The sequence below is a fragment of the Myotis brandtii genome, unplaced genomic scaffold, assembly GCF_000412655.1.
Source record: "Myotis brandtii unplaced genomic scaffold, ASM41265v1 scaffold8153, whole genome shotgun sequence".
Classification (NCBI taxonomy): Eukaryota; Metazoa; Chordata; class Mammalia; order Chiroptera; family Vespertilionidae; genus Myotis; species Myotis brandtii.
In genome coordinates this window covers 1-11,562 of record NW_005371300.1, presented here as the reverse complement: position 1 = coordinate 11,562, position 11,562 = coordinate 1, and the positions used below count along the sequence as shown (strand labels likewise).

At 38.5% G+C, this 11,562-nt stretch overlaps 1 protein-coding gene across 1 annotated transcript in view; it reads left to right on the top strand.

The window, feature by feature from the left end:
* LOC102255872 (complement receptor type 1-like) overlaps positions 1-8,683 on the top strand; it is a gene marked incomplete at its 3' end in the record, with an annotated part of 46,122 nt that extends 37,439 nt beyond the window's left edge. The window contains exons 17-18 of the mRNA XM_014531601.1: positions 3,818-4,000; positions 8,636-8,683. Coding sequence (XP_014387087.1) covers positions 3,818-4,000; positions 8,636-8,683 — 231 coding nt within the window. The remainder of the gene's footprint in view (positions 1-3,817; positions 4,001-8,635) is intronic.
* Between the last annotated feature and the right edge of the window lie 2,879 nt (positions 8,684-11,562).

Sequence of the window (11,562 nt, the reverse complement as noted above, 5' to 3'; positions counted from 1 at the left end):
TGGCCAGCCTGGGTGAGGGGCTGATGGCTGTTTGCAGGCTGGCCACAGCCCCTTCAGGGTAGGGGTCCCCCCTGGCGTGCCTGGCCAGCCTGGGTTAGGGGCTGATGGCTGTTTGCAGGCTGGCCAAGCCCACCAGCGGGGACCCTCACCCCATGAGGGTGTGGCCAGCCTAGGTGAGGAGCTGAAGGCTGTTTGCAGGTTGGCCACAGCCCCTTCAGGGTGGGGGTCCCCACTGGAGTGCCTGGCCAGCCTGGGTGAGGGGCTGATGGCTGTTTGCATGTTGTCCACAGCCCCTTCAGGGTAGGGGTGCCCCCTGGGGTGCCTGGCCAGCCTGAGTGAGGGACTGAGGGCTATTTTCAGGCTGTCCACACACCCTTCAGGGTGGGGGGTCCTGCTGGGGTGCCTTGCCAGCCTGGGTGAGGGGCTGATGTCTGTTTGCAGGCTAGACATGGCCCCCAGCCACCCAACCTCCCAGTGGAGGCTGGCTGGAAGCAGGTATCTGGGATTTATTTATCTTCTATAATTGATACTTTGTTGCCTTGAGCGGAACCCACAGCTGGCCAGGGCAGGCGGGAAGCTTGGCTTCCTCCATCGCCAGGGCAACCAAGCCTCCTGCTTGCTCCAGCTCTGTGGCTTCCTGCTGCCGTCTTGGTTGGGTTAATTTGCATATAGTTGCTCTGATTGGCTGGTTGGCGTGGCTTGGGGCATAGCGGAGGTGCGGCAATTTGCATGTTTCTCTTTTATTAGATTAGATGATGAAGACACTTCCAACTTAACCATGAATAAAAGAAGGAATTACAAGGGAAATTAGAATATGTTTTGAATTGAATAAAAATGAAAATATATCAAAATAATAAAATTTGTGGAATACAGCAAAAGCATTGCTTAGAGCAGTGGTTCTCAACCTGTGGGTCGCGACCCCTTTGGCAGTCCAATGACCCTTTCACAGGGGCTGCCTAAGACCATCCTGCATATCAGATATTTACATTACGATTCATAACAATAGCAACATTACAGTTATGAAGTAGCAACGAACATAATTTTATGGTTGGGTCACAACATGAGGAACTGTATTTAAAGGGCCAGAAGGTTGAGAACCACTGGCTTAGAGGGATGTTCATAGCATGAAATGCATGTATTAAACAAGAAAATAGTTTCACATCACGAATCCAATCTTTCACTTTAAGGCACTAAAAAGGAAGAGGAAGTTGAATACAGACCAAGAAAGCAGAAAGAAATAATAAGGATAGAAATCAATAAAACTGAAAAAAATATATAGAGAGAATCATTGAAACCAACACCTGGTTCTTGGAGAAGATCAATATAGTGTGTATAAACCTATAGCCAGTGTGACAAAAAAAGTAGAAGACACAAATTCACAATATCAAGAATGGAAAGGGGATCATCACTCAATATCCCGCAGACATTTAAAGGCCAGTAAGGGAACAGCATGCACAACTTTATGCCAAGAAATTTGACACTTGAACCTTCTCACAAAGAGAACTGCAGGCCCCATATCATCACTAGGAATTGTACCAACATTTAAGGATTAACAATAGCAGCTCTACACAAACTCTTCAAAAACATACAATCGGAGGGAATACTTGTCACCTCATCCCATGAGGACAGCATTATCCCGATACCAAAACCCGACAAAACATGGCAGGAAAATGAAAAACAATATCCACTGTGAACATAGAACCAAAACGGTCAGCGTTGGTCAAGGTCACCTCTGCCCGGAGATAGCCTCTGGCCAGAGACAGCACTCTGCACCCCCAGTTCTTGTCTTGCTCACAGGAATGAATTCAAACAAGAGACAACAAATAGCAGCAAAAGCAGGGGAGAATTTACTTGCAGAGAAAGGATCTACACTCAGAACCTGAGCGGGCAACTCAGCAGGCTGACACCAAACCGGGTGCCCTGATATTTGGGAGTTCAGGGGATTTATACCCTAGGTTGGAAGGCCCCTAGCAAGGAGCAAGTCACCCCCTCCTCATGACTCATGAAAACATATCTTCAAACTCTAAGGCTCCTGCACCCAGGTGTTATGCCACCAGTTAGACCTCAGCCTGGAGGGGCTCTACATTTTCTCTCCTCACACAGGAGTCTGATGCCTCCGTGTAGATTTTTGGTTTGTCACCTCTCACATGTATCCCTTCCAACCCCAACTGCCTTTCCCAGCTCATAACTTTCTAGTTGCCTACTCTAACAAAACTATTAAACAAATATTAACATTTATAATATCAATATTTATAATATTAATCCTGTCACATTGTAAAAATAAGGATATTATATCATAATCAAGTAGGATTTGTTTCATGAAGACAAGGTTATTTCAAACTCAAAAAATTAATCAGTGTAATTTACCATACGAAGAGACTATAAAGAAGAAAAAACACATGATCATCTTAATAGATGCAAAGAAAACGCATTTGACAGAAAACTTCTTTGCAAACTAGGAGCAGAAGGAACCTCACTCTCTCAGCCTGATAAAGGGTATCTACAAGAATCACACAGCTAGCTTTACACTTAATGATAAAGCATTATTTCCCATTGAGGTAGGAATGAGGCAGGGATGTGTACCCCTCCCATTCTATTCATCATTATATTGAAGGTCCTATTCAGTACAATAAGGCAACATATAGAAATAGGCATCCATATTGGAAAGGAAGAAATAAAGTAGACTTTGTTCAATTATGACATGATTGTCTGTGTGGAATATATGAAAGACTGAAGCCTTACCAAGGTTATAAGACACAAACTCAATGTATAGAAATCAATGGGATGATAAACAATTAGAAATTTAAAATTTCAAAGTACTATTTACAATGGTACTACAATATAAAATATGGGGTTTGATCTCTGAATTCCAGTCCAAAATATTTGGAAACACTGTCCTAATTCCACTGGCCTTTCTATTTCTTGCACATCCAAATTCTTGCATGTTGTTGATACCTGATAACTTTCTCTTTGCATATGTTTGCATGGCTAGCTTCTTTGCAACTTCTTACCTTTAAGCTTAAGTATTACCTTATTACAAGAGCCTTTCCTGCTTTTCTAAAAGATCAGGGTACTAAATCAGTGGTAGCATGAAATTTAAAAAAATTCCTAGAACTAAATAGCATCAAAAGTTGCTTTTGAACTTACCTGAAAATTGTATGTAGTAATCAGACCTTTCTCAAAACTTGTCAGTAATGGAAAACTTATCAGAAACCAATCCTATATAATAAAAGCCTAATATGCAAATCGACCAAACAGCGGAACCACTGGTTGGCAGGGGGCGGGGCTGGCGAGCTGGTGGTGCTAGGCCAGCCAAGGCAGGTGCCAGCAGGCAGAGGGAGGGGATGGTGATGCGGTGGGGACAACAACAACCAGCAGTGGCGGAGGGGCGATGGGGGGCGGGGTGGCCGCTCACTGGCCAGTGCCGTCCTCCCCCTCCCTCCCATCGCCCTGCTGGTTGCTTCCCACAGGAATCAGGCCTAAGCTGTCAGTCGGACATCCCCCCGAGGGCTCCTGGTCTGTGAGAGGGCGCAGGCCAGGCTGAGGGATACCCCCCCCCCACAGTGTACGAATTTTCGTGCACCAGGCTTTTAGTAATCTATAATGACAGTCTGTTCTAGGTTGGAAGGTTATTAGATGTCTCTATGTCTGTTTACCTGGAATTAAAATGCACAAGTAAAGTCTTTTAAAACATAATTAACATTCTGCCTTTCATTCCTTGCCTCTTTGTTCCTAGGGGAAATTACTAATTTACACTAGTTTTTCTTCCCCCTGTTAAAACACTTTCCATTAATTCTGGAATTTCTTTATTTTTCAGTGGTTAAATGTGAATATCCAATACTGGAGAATGGGAGATTAGTGTCCGGATTTGGAAAAACATTTCTGTTCAAAGCAGAGATTAAATTCGAATGCCTGAAGGGATTTTACCTTGAAGGCAGTAGCACCATTGTCTGTGGAGCTGACAGTACTTGGGGCCCTAAGATCCCAAAATGTATTAAAGGTACAAAGGGTGTCTTTTTATTTTTTTTTAAATTTTATTTCTTTGACATTAAATATCAACGATATGGAATGACTTAAAAGAGACAGGTTTGTAATTAACTCTGTCTCATATTCATTTCCATGACAGAAGTGTGACATAAAATTTAACACATTATGGACATCACAGGTGTCTAAATTTCTGGGTTTTGGCATTTCTTATGTGTAAAAATGTATAGCAATCATTTCCAGAGCTAATTGAAGCCGGGGAATTTTTCCTTAAAAAGTCAAGATCTAAAGGCATAATTCACATAAATGAAAAAAAGTAGTAATTACCAAGTGGTTGATCCCACATTCATTTTTTTCATTGTCAACACCTCTCAGTACAACAACCTACAATTTCCAGTGTCTTAGGTTTAGTAACTCTCTGTTTATATATTTTTAAAATATATTTTTATTGATTTCAGAGAGGAAGGGAGAGGGAGACAGGAACAGATGTATCAATGATGAGAGAGAATCATTGATCAGCTGCCTCTTGCACGCCCCCTATTGGAGATGCAGCCCACACCAGTGCATGTTTCCTGACAGGGAATCAAATCTTGACAGGGAATCTTTGTTCATTGGTTGACTCTTCACCACTAAGCCACACTGGCTGGGTTCAATTTTCTTCTAAGATTTTATATGGATTGGCTATAGATAGCTTTTTATAACTTTAACTTATATAAGTAGTATACAAATATAAGTTTGTAAAATTTCAAATATTACAAAAACTATACAGAGCAAAAGAATAGTCTCTTTATGTTTTTCTACTTCATTTCCAAAGTTAATAACTTAGTAGTTTAGTTGTCTTTTTATCTGTTTCTTTAAAATAATATCCTTATGTGCAGAGATATACTACATTTTTAAAAATATGTATATTTTATTTATTTTTTTACAGAGAGGAAGGGAGAGGGATAGAGAGTTAGAAACATCGATGAGAGAGAAACATCGATCAGCTGCCTCCGGCACACTCCCTACTGGGGATGTGCCCGCAACCAAGGTACATGCCCTTGACCAGAATCAAACCTGGGACCCTTGAGTCCGCAGGCTGATGCTCTATCCACTGAGCCAAACTGGTTAGGGCTATACTACATATTTTAGTGTGTTTTTGTTGTTGTAAACCAGAATTGGACTCATGCTATGCATATTTTTTTTAAACTCTCACATTTTATATTTACTGTCTCATTTGGGGTTATATTTAGATTTATTCCAGTCCTTTTAATGATGATGTTAATATATACCATATTTATTTAACTATTTTCCTATCAGTGGCCATTTATATGTGCAGAAGTTGACATTGTTAGGTAGTCGGGTGTATTAATGTTTTCCTCCAATGGCTATGTGTGTTGTGTCTTTATTATAAAAACTGTAGGTCTTTGCCATGCTGAAATTATATAAAAATTCCAGCCGTATGTCCTCACTGCATTCTTTGCATCTAAATCACTGTTACATCTGAACTTGGTACATAGATTTATTGTCTTCTCTCCAACTATTCAAAGCGCCAGTTTTTATCTTACAGTAAACTCATAGGTGTTCTAGTTGTCTCTCTGTTCCCTTGAACTCTGTCCATGCTTGTCCCAACAAAAAAATTCATTTTTCATTGTAGTTCAATGATATGTCTTAATATCTGGCAGAACACTTCCTTTTCAGAAATGTTCAAGCCACTCTCTATGCTAATTTTTTTGTAGATCAACTTTGATTTGATTTTTACTATTCTAACCATTTCAAATGTACATTTCAGTGGCATTAAGTACATTCACATTATTGTGCAACCATCACTTCTACATATCCGAAACCTTTTCATCTCAAACTAAAACATAGAAGTGGAATCACTCTGGATTATTTCACTTCGTAAAATGTGTTCTGGCTTACTTCACTTAGTATAACATTTTCAAGTTTCATCTATTTTCTAGCATGTATCAGAACTTTATTCCGTTTTATGGTTCAGTAATATCCTATTATTTGTATACACCACCTTTTGTAAAATCCATTCACCTGATAATAGACAAATGATAGTATTTCCAGCTTTTGGCTATTCTGAATATGCTTTTCTGAAAATTGACATTTGAGTAACTGTTTGAGGCCTGTTTTCGATTTGGGGAGCAGCCACACTGTCTTCCATGGCAGCTGCCCCATTTACACTCCTGCCAGTGACCCAAGAAGATTCCAATTTCTCCACCGCTTTACCAATGGTTGTGTGTGTTTTTATATACTAGGCTTCCTAATGTATATAAAGTAATGTCTCATTGTGGCTTTATTTTCATTTTCTAATAACTAGTGATCATATTTTCATGTGCTTATTGGTGTTTTGTGTATCTCCTCTGGGGAAATGTTTCTGCAAGTTCTTTGTACACTTTGATTTGGGGTTTTTTTCTGTCACTAAATATAGGAGTTCATTATGTGTTTTGGGTATTGATCCCTTATCAGGTGTATTATTTGCAGATGTTTCCTCCTATCTATGGGTTGCCTTTTCACTCTATTTAAAATGACCATTGAGAAAAGTTTTTAACTTTGCTTTAGTCCATCCAATTTATCTATTTTGTTGTTGTTCTTGTCTTTGCTCTTGGTGACACACCCAAAAATCATAGTCAGATCCAATATCATGAAGCTTGTCCTCTGTGTTTCTTTCTATGAGTTTTATAGTTTTAGTTCTTTGATCCACTTTGAGTTCATTTTTGTATATGATGTAAGATAAGGATCCAACCTCATTCTTTTGTATGTAGATATTCAGTTTTCAAAGAAGCATTTGTTGAAAAGATTGCCCTTCCCACATAAGTGTTTTTAGCACCCTTCCATACAACCATTTGACCACATATGGAAAGGTTTATTTGTGGGCTCTGTATTCTATGGCATTGGTCTGTCTGTATTTATGCCTGTAGCACTGTGTTTTGATTATTGTAGCTTTTGAGTAAGTTTTAAACTCAGAAAGTGTGAGTTCTCTCAACTTTTGCATTTCAAGATTATCCTGGCTATTCCTAGTCCCTTGAGGTTCCATCTGAATTATATGTTGGATTTTTCTATTTCCGCAAAATGCATATTCAAGATGGTGATAGGGATTGCATGTTATCTGTAGGTTGCTTTGTGTAATATCAACATCTTAACCATATCGTGTCTCCCAATGCATGAACACAGGATGTCTTTTCATTTATTTATGTCATCTTTTTCTTTCAGCAGTGTTTCGTAGTTTCCAGTGTAAGTGTCTTTCACCTCCTCGGTTAAGTTTCTTTTTAAATATTTTATTTCTATTTCATCCTCAACCAAGGATATGCATTGATTTGAGAAGGAGATGGGAAGGGGTTGGAGGGAGAGAGGGAGGGAGGGAGAGAGAGAGAGAGAGAGAGAGAGTTTCTTTTTAAATATTTTATTTCTATTTCATCCTCAACCAAGGATATGCTTATTGATTTGAAGGAGATGGGAAGGGGTTGGAGGGAGAGAGGGAGGGAGGGAGAGAGAGAGAGAGAGAGAGAGAGAGAGAGAGAGAGAGAAACATGTATTGGCTGTCTCCTGTAGGATCAAACCCGAGACCTACATTATGTGCAGTGACCAGGAATGAGCCCTGTCCTTTTGGTGTATGACTCTACACTCCAACTGAGCCACCGGTCAGCACAGTGTTTTACTTTTATTGATGCTATTGTAAATAGAATTGTTTTCTTCATTTCCTGTTTGGTTTGCTCATTGTTAGTATATACAAATGCAACTGATTTTTACTTGTTGATTTCATAGACTGCAACTTTGCCACATTTATTTATCAGCTCCAACAGGTGAGCGGGTGCATGTGTATGTGTGCAATCTCTACAGTTTTCTACTTACATAAACATGTCGTCTAGGGCAGAGGTGATTTTATTTCTTCCTTCCCAAGGTGGATGCTTTCTTTTCTTGCTGAATTGCTCTGATTATAACTTTTGATATTATGTTAAATAGAAATGTCAAACATGGTCATCCTGTCTTGTTCCTGATCTTAAGGGAAAAACTTTCAGTCTTTCACAATGCAGTATGATGTTACCTATGAGTATTTCATAAATGGACCTCATTATGTTGAAATTTCTCAGCATTACGGAATAACCTTCAAATCATTTATTAAGCTCTCCTGTATATTTTAAATGTAAGTAGAATCACATTGAATCCATAGGCTAATATTGAGGATACACTACTGATATATTTGCATGCTGTAGCACAGAATATTGTCACAGGAAATGTTCCTGGAGAGGAAGAAGAATGCTGATGACTATAAATTTACAATTTTTAAAAACATACATTTATTGATTTCAAAGAGAAAGGGAGAGGGAGAGAGAGATAGAAACATCATTGATGAGAGAGAAGCATTGATCAGCTGCCTCATAATGGGGATAGAGCCTGCAACCAGGGCATGTACCCTTGACCAGAATCAAACCCAGGACCCTTCAGTCTGCAGGCCGATACTCTATCCACTGAGCCAAACCAACTAGGGCTATAACTTTTTATAATGCTTTAAATGAGAAACATTAACATTATTTATATAAGGGAAGTAAGTGATAAGAAATTTTGTAAAGAGATAAACAATCCAAACTTAGGAATTTAGGAGTCTGTAAGCTTTACTATATTTTACTTCTTTTTAAAATTATATCTTTTTTTTTTCTTTTAGGAGGTTCCACACCCAGTGATAAACCACCAAGTAGTGCTGATGACTTAGGTATTATTTTGGTTATAAATAACCCTCCATTCTGAGACCATAGTGTTTTCCATGGAAATATCATATTTCAATTATCTGCAGTTAGAGAAGAAACAACCTGTCATGTGATAATTGACATTTGCATTTATTTTATGTGCAGATACCATGGCAAATGGAAGCAGTAGTATGTGTAGACACATGCAGATAATACGGTTTTAAAGAGGTTCCTCCAGTTCAAATTCTTAGTAGCGGAGGGAACTTTCTCAATCGCTGTGTTTATTTGTAGGTTGAAATATATAAAACCTAACTTGCTTTCCATGTGATAGTGCTATTTTGTAATGGCAATTTATAAATAAATTTTCTTTTTATTCATACCTTGGATACACAAGCATTTAACATACTGTAAATTGGGTTAGTTTTTTCTACAACTGGCAGGTGTATCACACTTTATTTAGGCTCATGTAGTTCACACAATATATGTTAAAAGAAAAGATAAAGTATGGTTGAGGCAGTTACATGAAATATTAGGGTTTTTGTTGAATAAATGAGGAAAAATATGTATTACTTTTCTTTACATTAGACTAGTTCAGTAAGGTTAGTCTTTTTTATACAATGGACTTTAGGCCCCTTACTTTCCCTGTGATCACTGTTGTCAAGGGTCATTGTGCCAATAAATCCAAATCCATTTAAATTCGCTAAACACCTGATTTTTAAAAATGAAATAAAAAGAGCAGAGGTAAACAAGACATTCTATGCTTTGACCTAGAAGAATGTAAGAAAAATAATGGCAGTGTAGAAGCAGAGATACTACTGAACAGCATTTCTAAGATTTAAGATCTTATAGTATTACTTATACTACAAGTATAAGGCCGGCACCCTCCCCTCCCCGTCCCCGGGCCAGCCCATGCTCTCCCAGGTGGGGTCAGGCCCCAGGAAGACCCACAGGCCTCACAGGGCTGGCTCTTGTCTCCTTCTTGCTCATCCTCAGGGGGCCCTTCCTCGCTGGGCCTGAGACTAATGGACGGGCAGGGGGGGCAGCACTGCTCTCTGGACAGTCAAAAATGCATGTTCAAGTTTCTATGCATAATTTATCCTTGTGCCCTGGTGTTTCGTTGGTATTCTTATAATGTTCTTGTTAATTAAGATTTGTGTCTTAACTTGGGTGTGGAGGTGAATGAGGAAGGATTTTTAAGATGATGTGTAGTTTGAGAAGCCTGCAAAGTCTGTTTAACTAATCAATTAATAGAACTTCATTCATGGCTTATTCCACAGACTCACTTTTGGGGAACAATGTAAATGAAATTTCTAACAAAATCATAAGAATGATGGACTGAATACTGAACTAAGGCAACTAGAACGAGATAATACATTCTTAAGATGATTTTCCTCTAATGTAGGAAATTGTAATTTTTATAATAATTTTTCCTAACTTATAATAATTCCAATTTTTATAACCTGGTGGAGTTACTATAGCTCAAAACAATGACAAGTGAGGTCCCTATTATGAGTTTCAGAAATTGGACCCTAAGCCTGAAATCATATGAGAAGGCTTTGGAATCAAAATGAGCTGGATGCACTAGCAGTCACAATAAACTAGACTGATAAACTTTTCTTTGCTGTAGTTTATAGATAATCTGATCAAAATTAAAGTGTGTCAAGTATGTGGAGACCAACCTGTGCTCAATTACCTTCAAATTGGTTTTATTTTTTCTCAGATGGAGGGCACATTGCTGTGGTTGTTCTGACTGTACGTAAGTGTCCCAAACTTGGATGCCACTTAAATCAAAATATTAATGTGAACAAGTGACTACTTTAGTTCCTATTGTGTTTATAGGTTGAAATTAAGTAAACCAATCTAGAGTTACCTGACCTTTTATATGATTCTACCCTGTGTTGGTATTGTATATTCTTTTGTATTCTACATGAACATGTAGTAGCAAATTTAATATCCCAAATATGCTTTGAGTAATATTCTAAATTAAGCGAGGACTCTTGCCTGACTTACTGCAGACCCTAAGTGATACCAGGGACCTGCATTTAGACAGTGAAGAGTCCAGATAGAATATGAACAAATACGGGCTTAAATAAAATACTATTTTTGCCCACTGAAATGTAACCAACATTAATTTCTCCTGGATTTTGGACCTTGGCATTACTTTTTAGACTTACATGTCATTTGTTTTCTGGTTTCTTGTAGTTGTTGGCGTTGCAGTGGTTGGCACCTGTGTATAAATGTCGTCAAATCAGGGAGAGAAATTAAACATCCTTACTTGAACCTGTGGCTGCTTCTCATCTTGATGTACTTGTGCAGCTTTGGCTTGCTCTCTGTATTGCGTGCTGCCTTGTTTTAAAATGTGCTTGTGTGAGTGTGCTGTCAGAATTGCATTTCCTGCTAAAATATTTTCACCTCTTTTTAATATTGTTGTAACAAGCCTAATCTGTGCAGAGTTGTTTTAGCTTTTATAACCGTAAGAAAAATTCCTGTGAGGTTTGAGATTTAAGTTCTGCAGAAAATCATGGATCTTTATAGTGTCTCCCCTACCCTAGGTTTACCCTATTCCTACAGTGGAGTGGCAGCCAGGACTAAAATTACAATAGTTCACTGTGGAGACTTTGACAGTTCTATTCACTGTAATCTTAAGAATGAAAGCGTGTTTAAAACATAAATAGTTGTAAGAAGTTATGTAGGTGTCTTATTCAGATCCCCAGTTTTATTTCTTTTTATTTAGAGCTGTTATTTATGGATGTTAAACAGGGGGATTAAAAGCAACTTTGCTCCACTCTCCTCTTGCGTTCTCTTAATTTACTAGCTTTGTAGTAAAGCTCAATGGTTAAACCTAAAGTTGCTGAGATAAATTGACTTTTAAGATGGTTTCTATTTCAGATTATTTTCATATTTG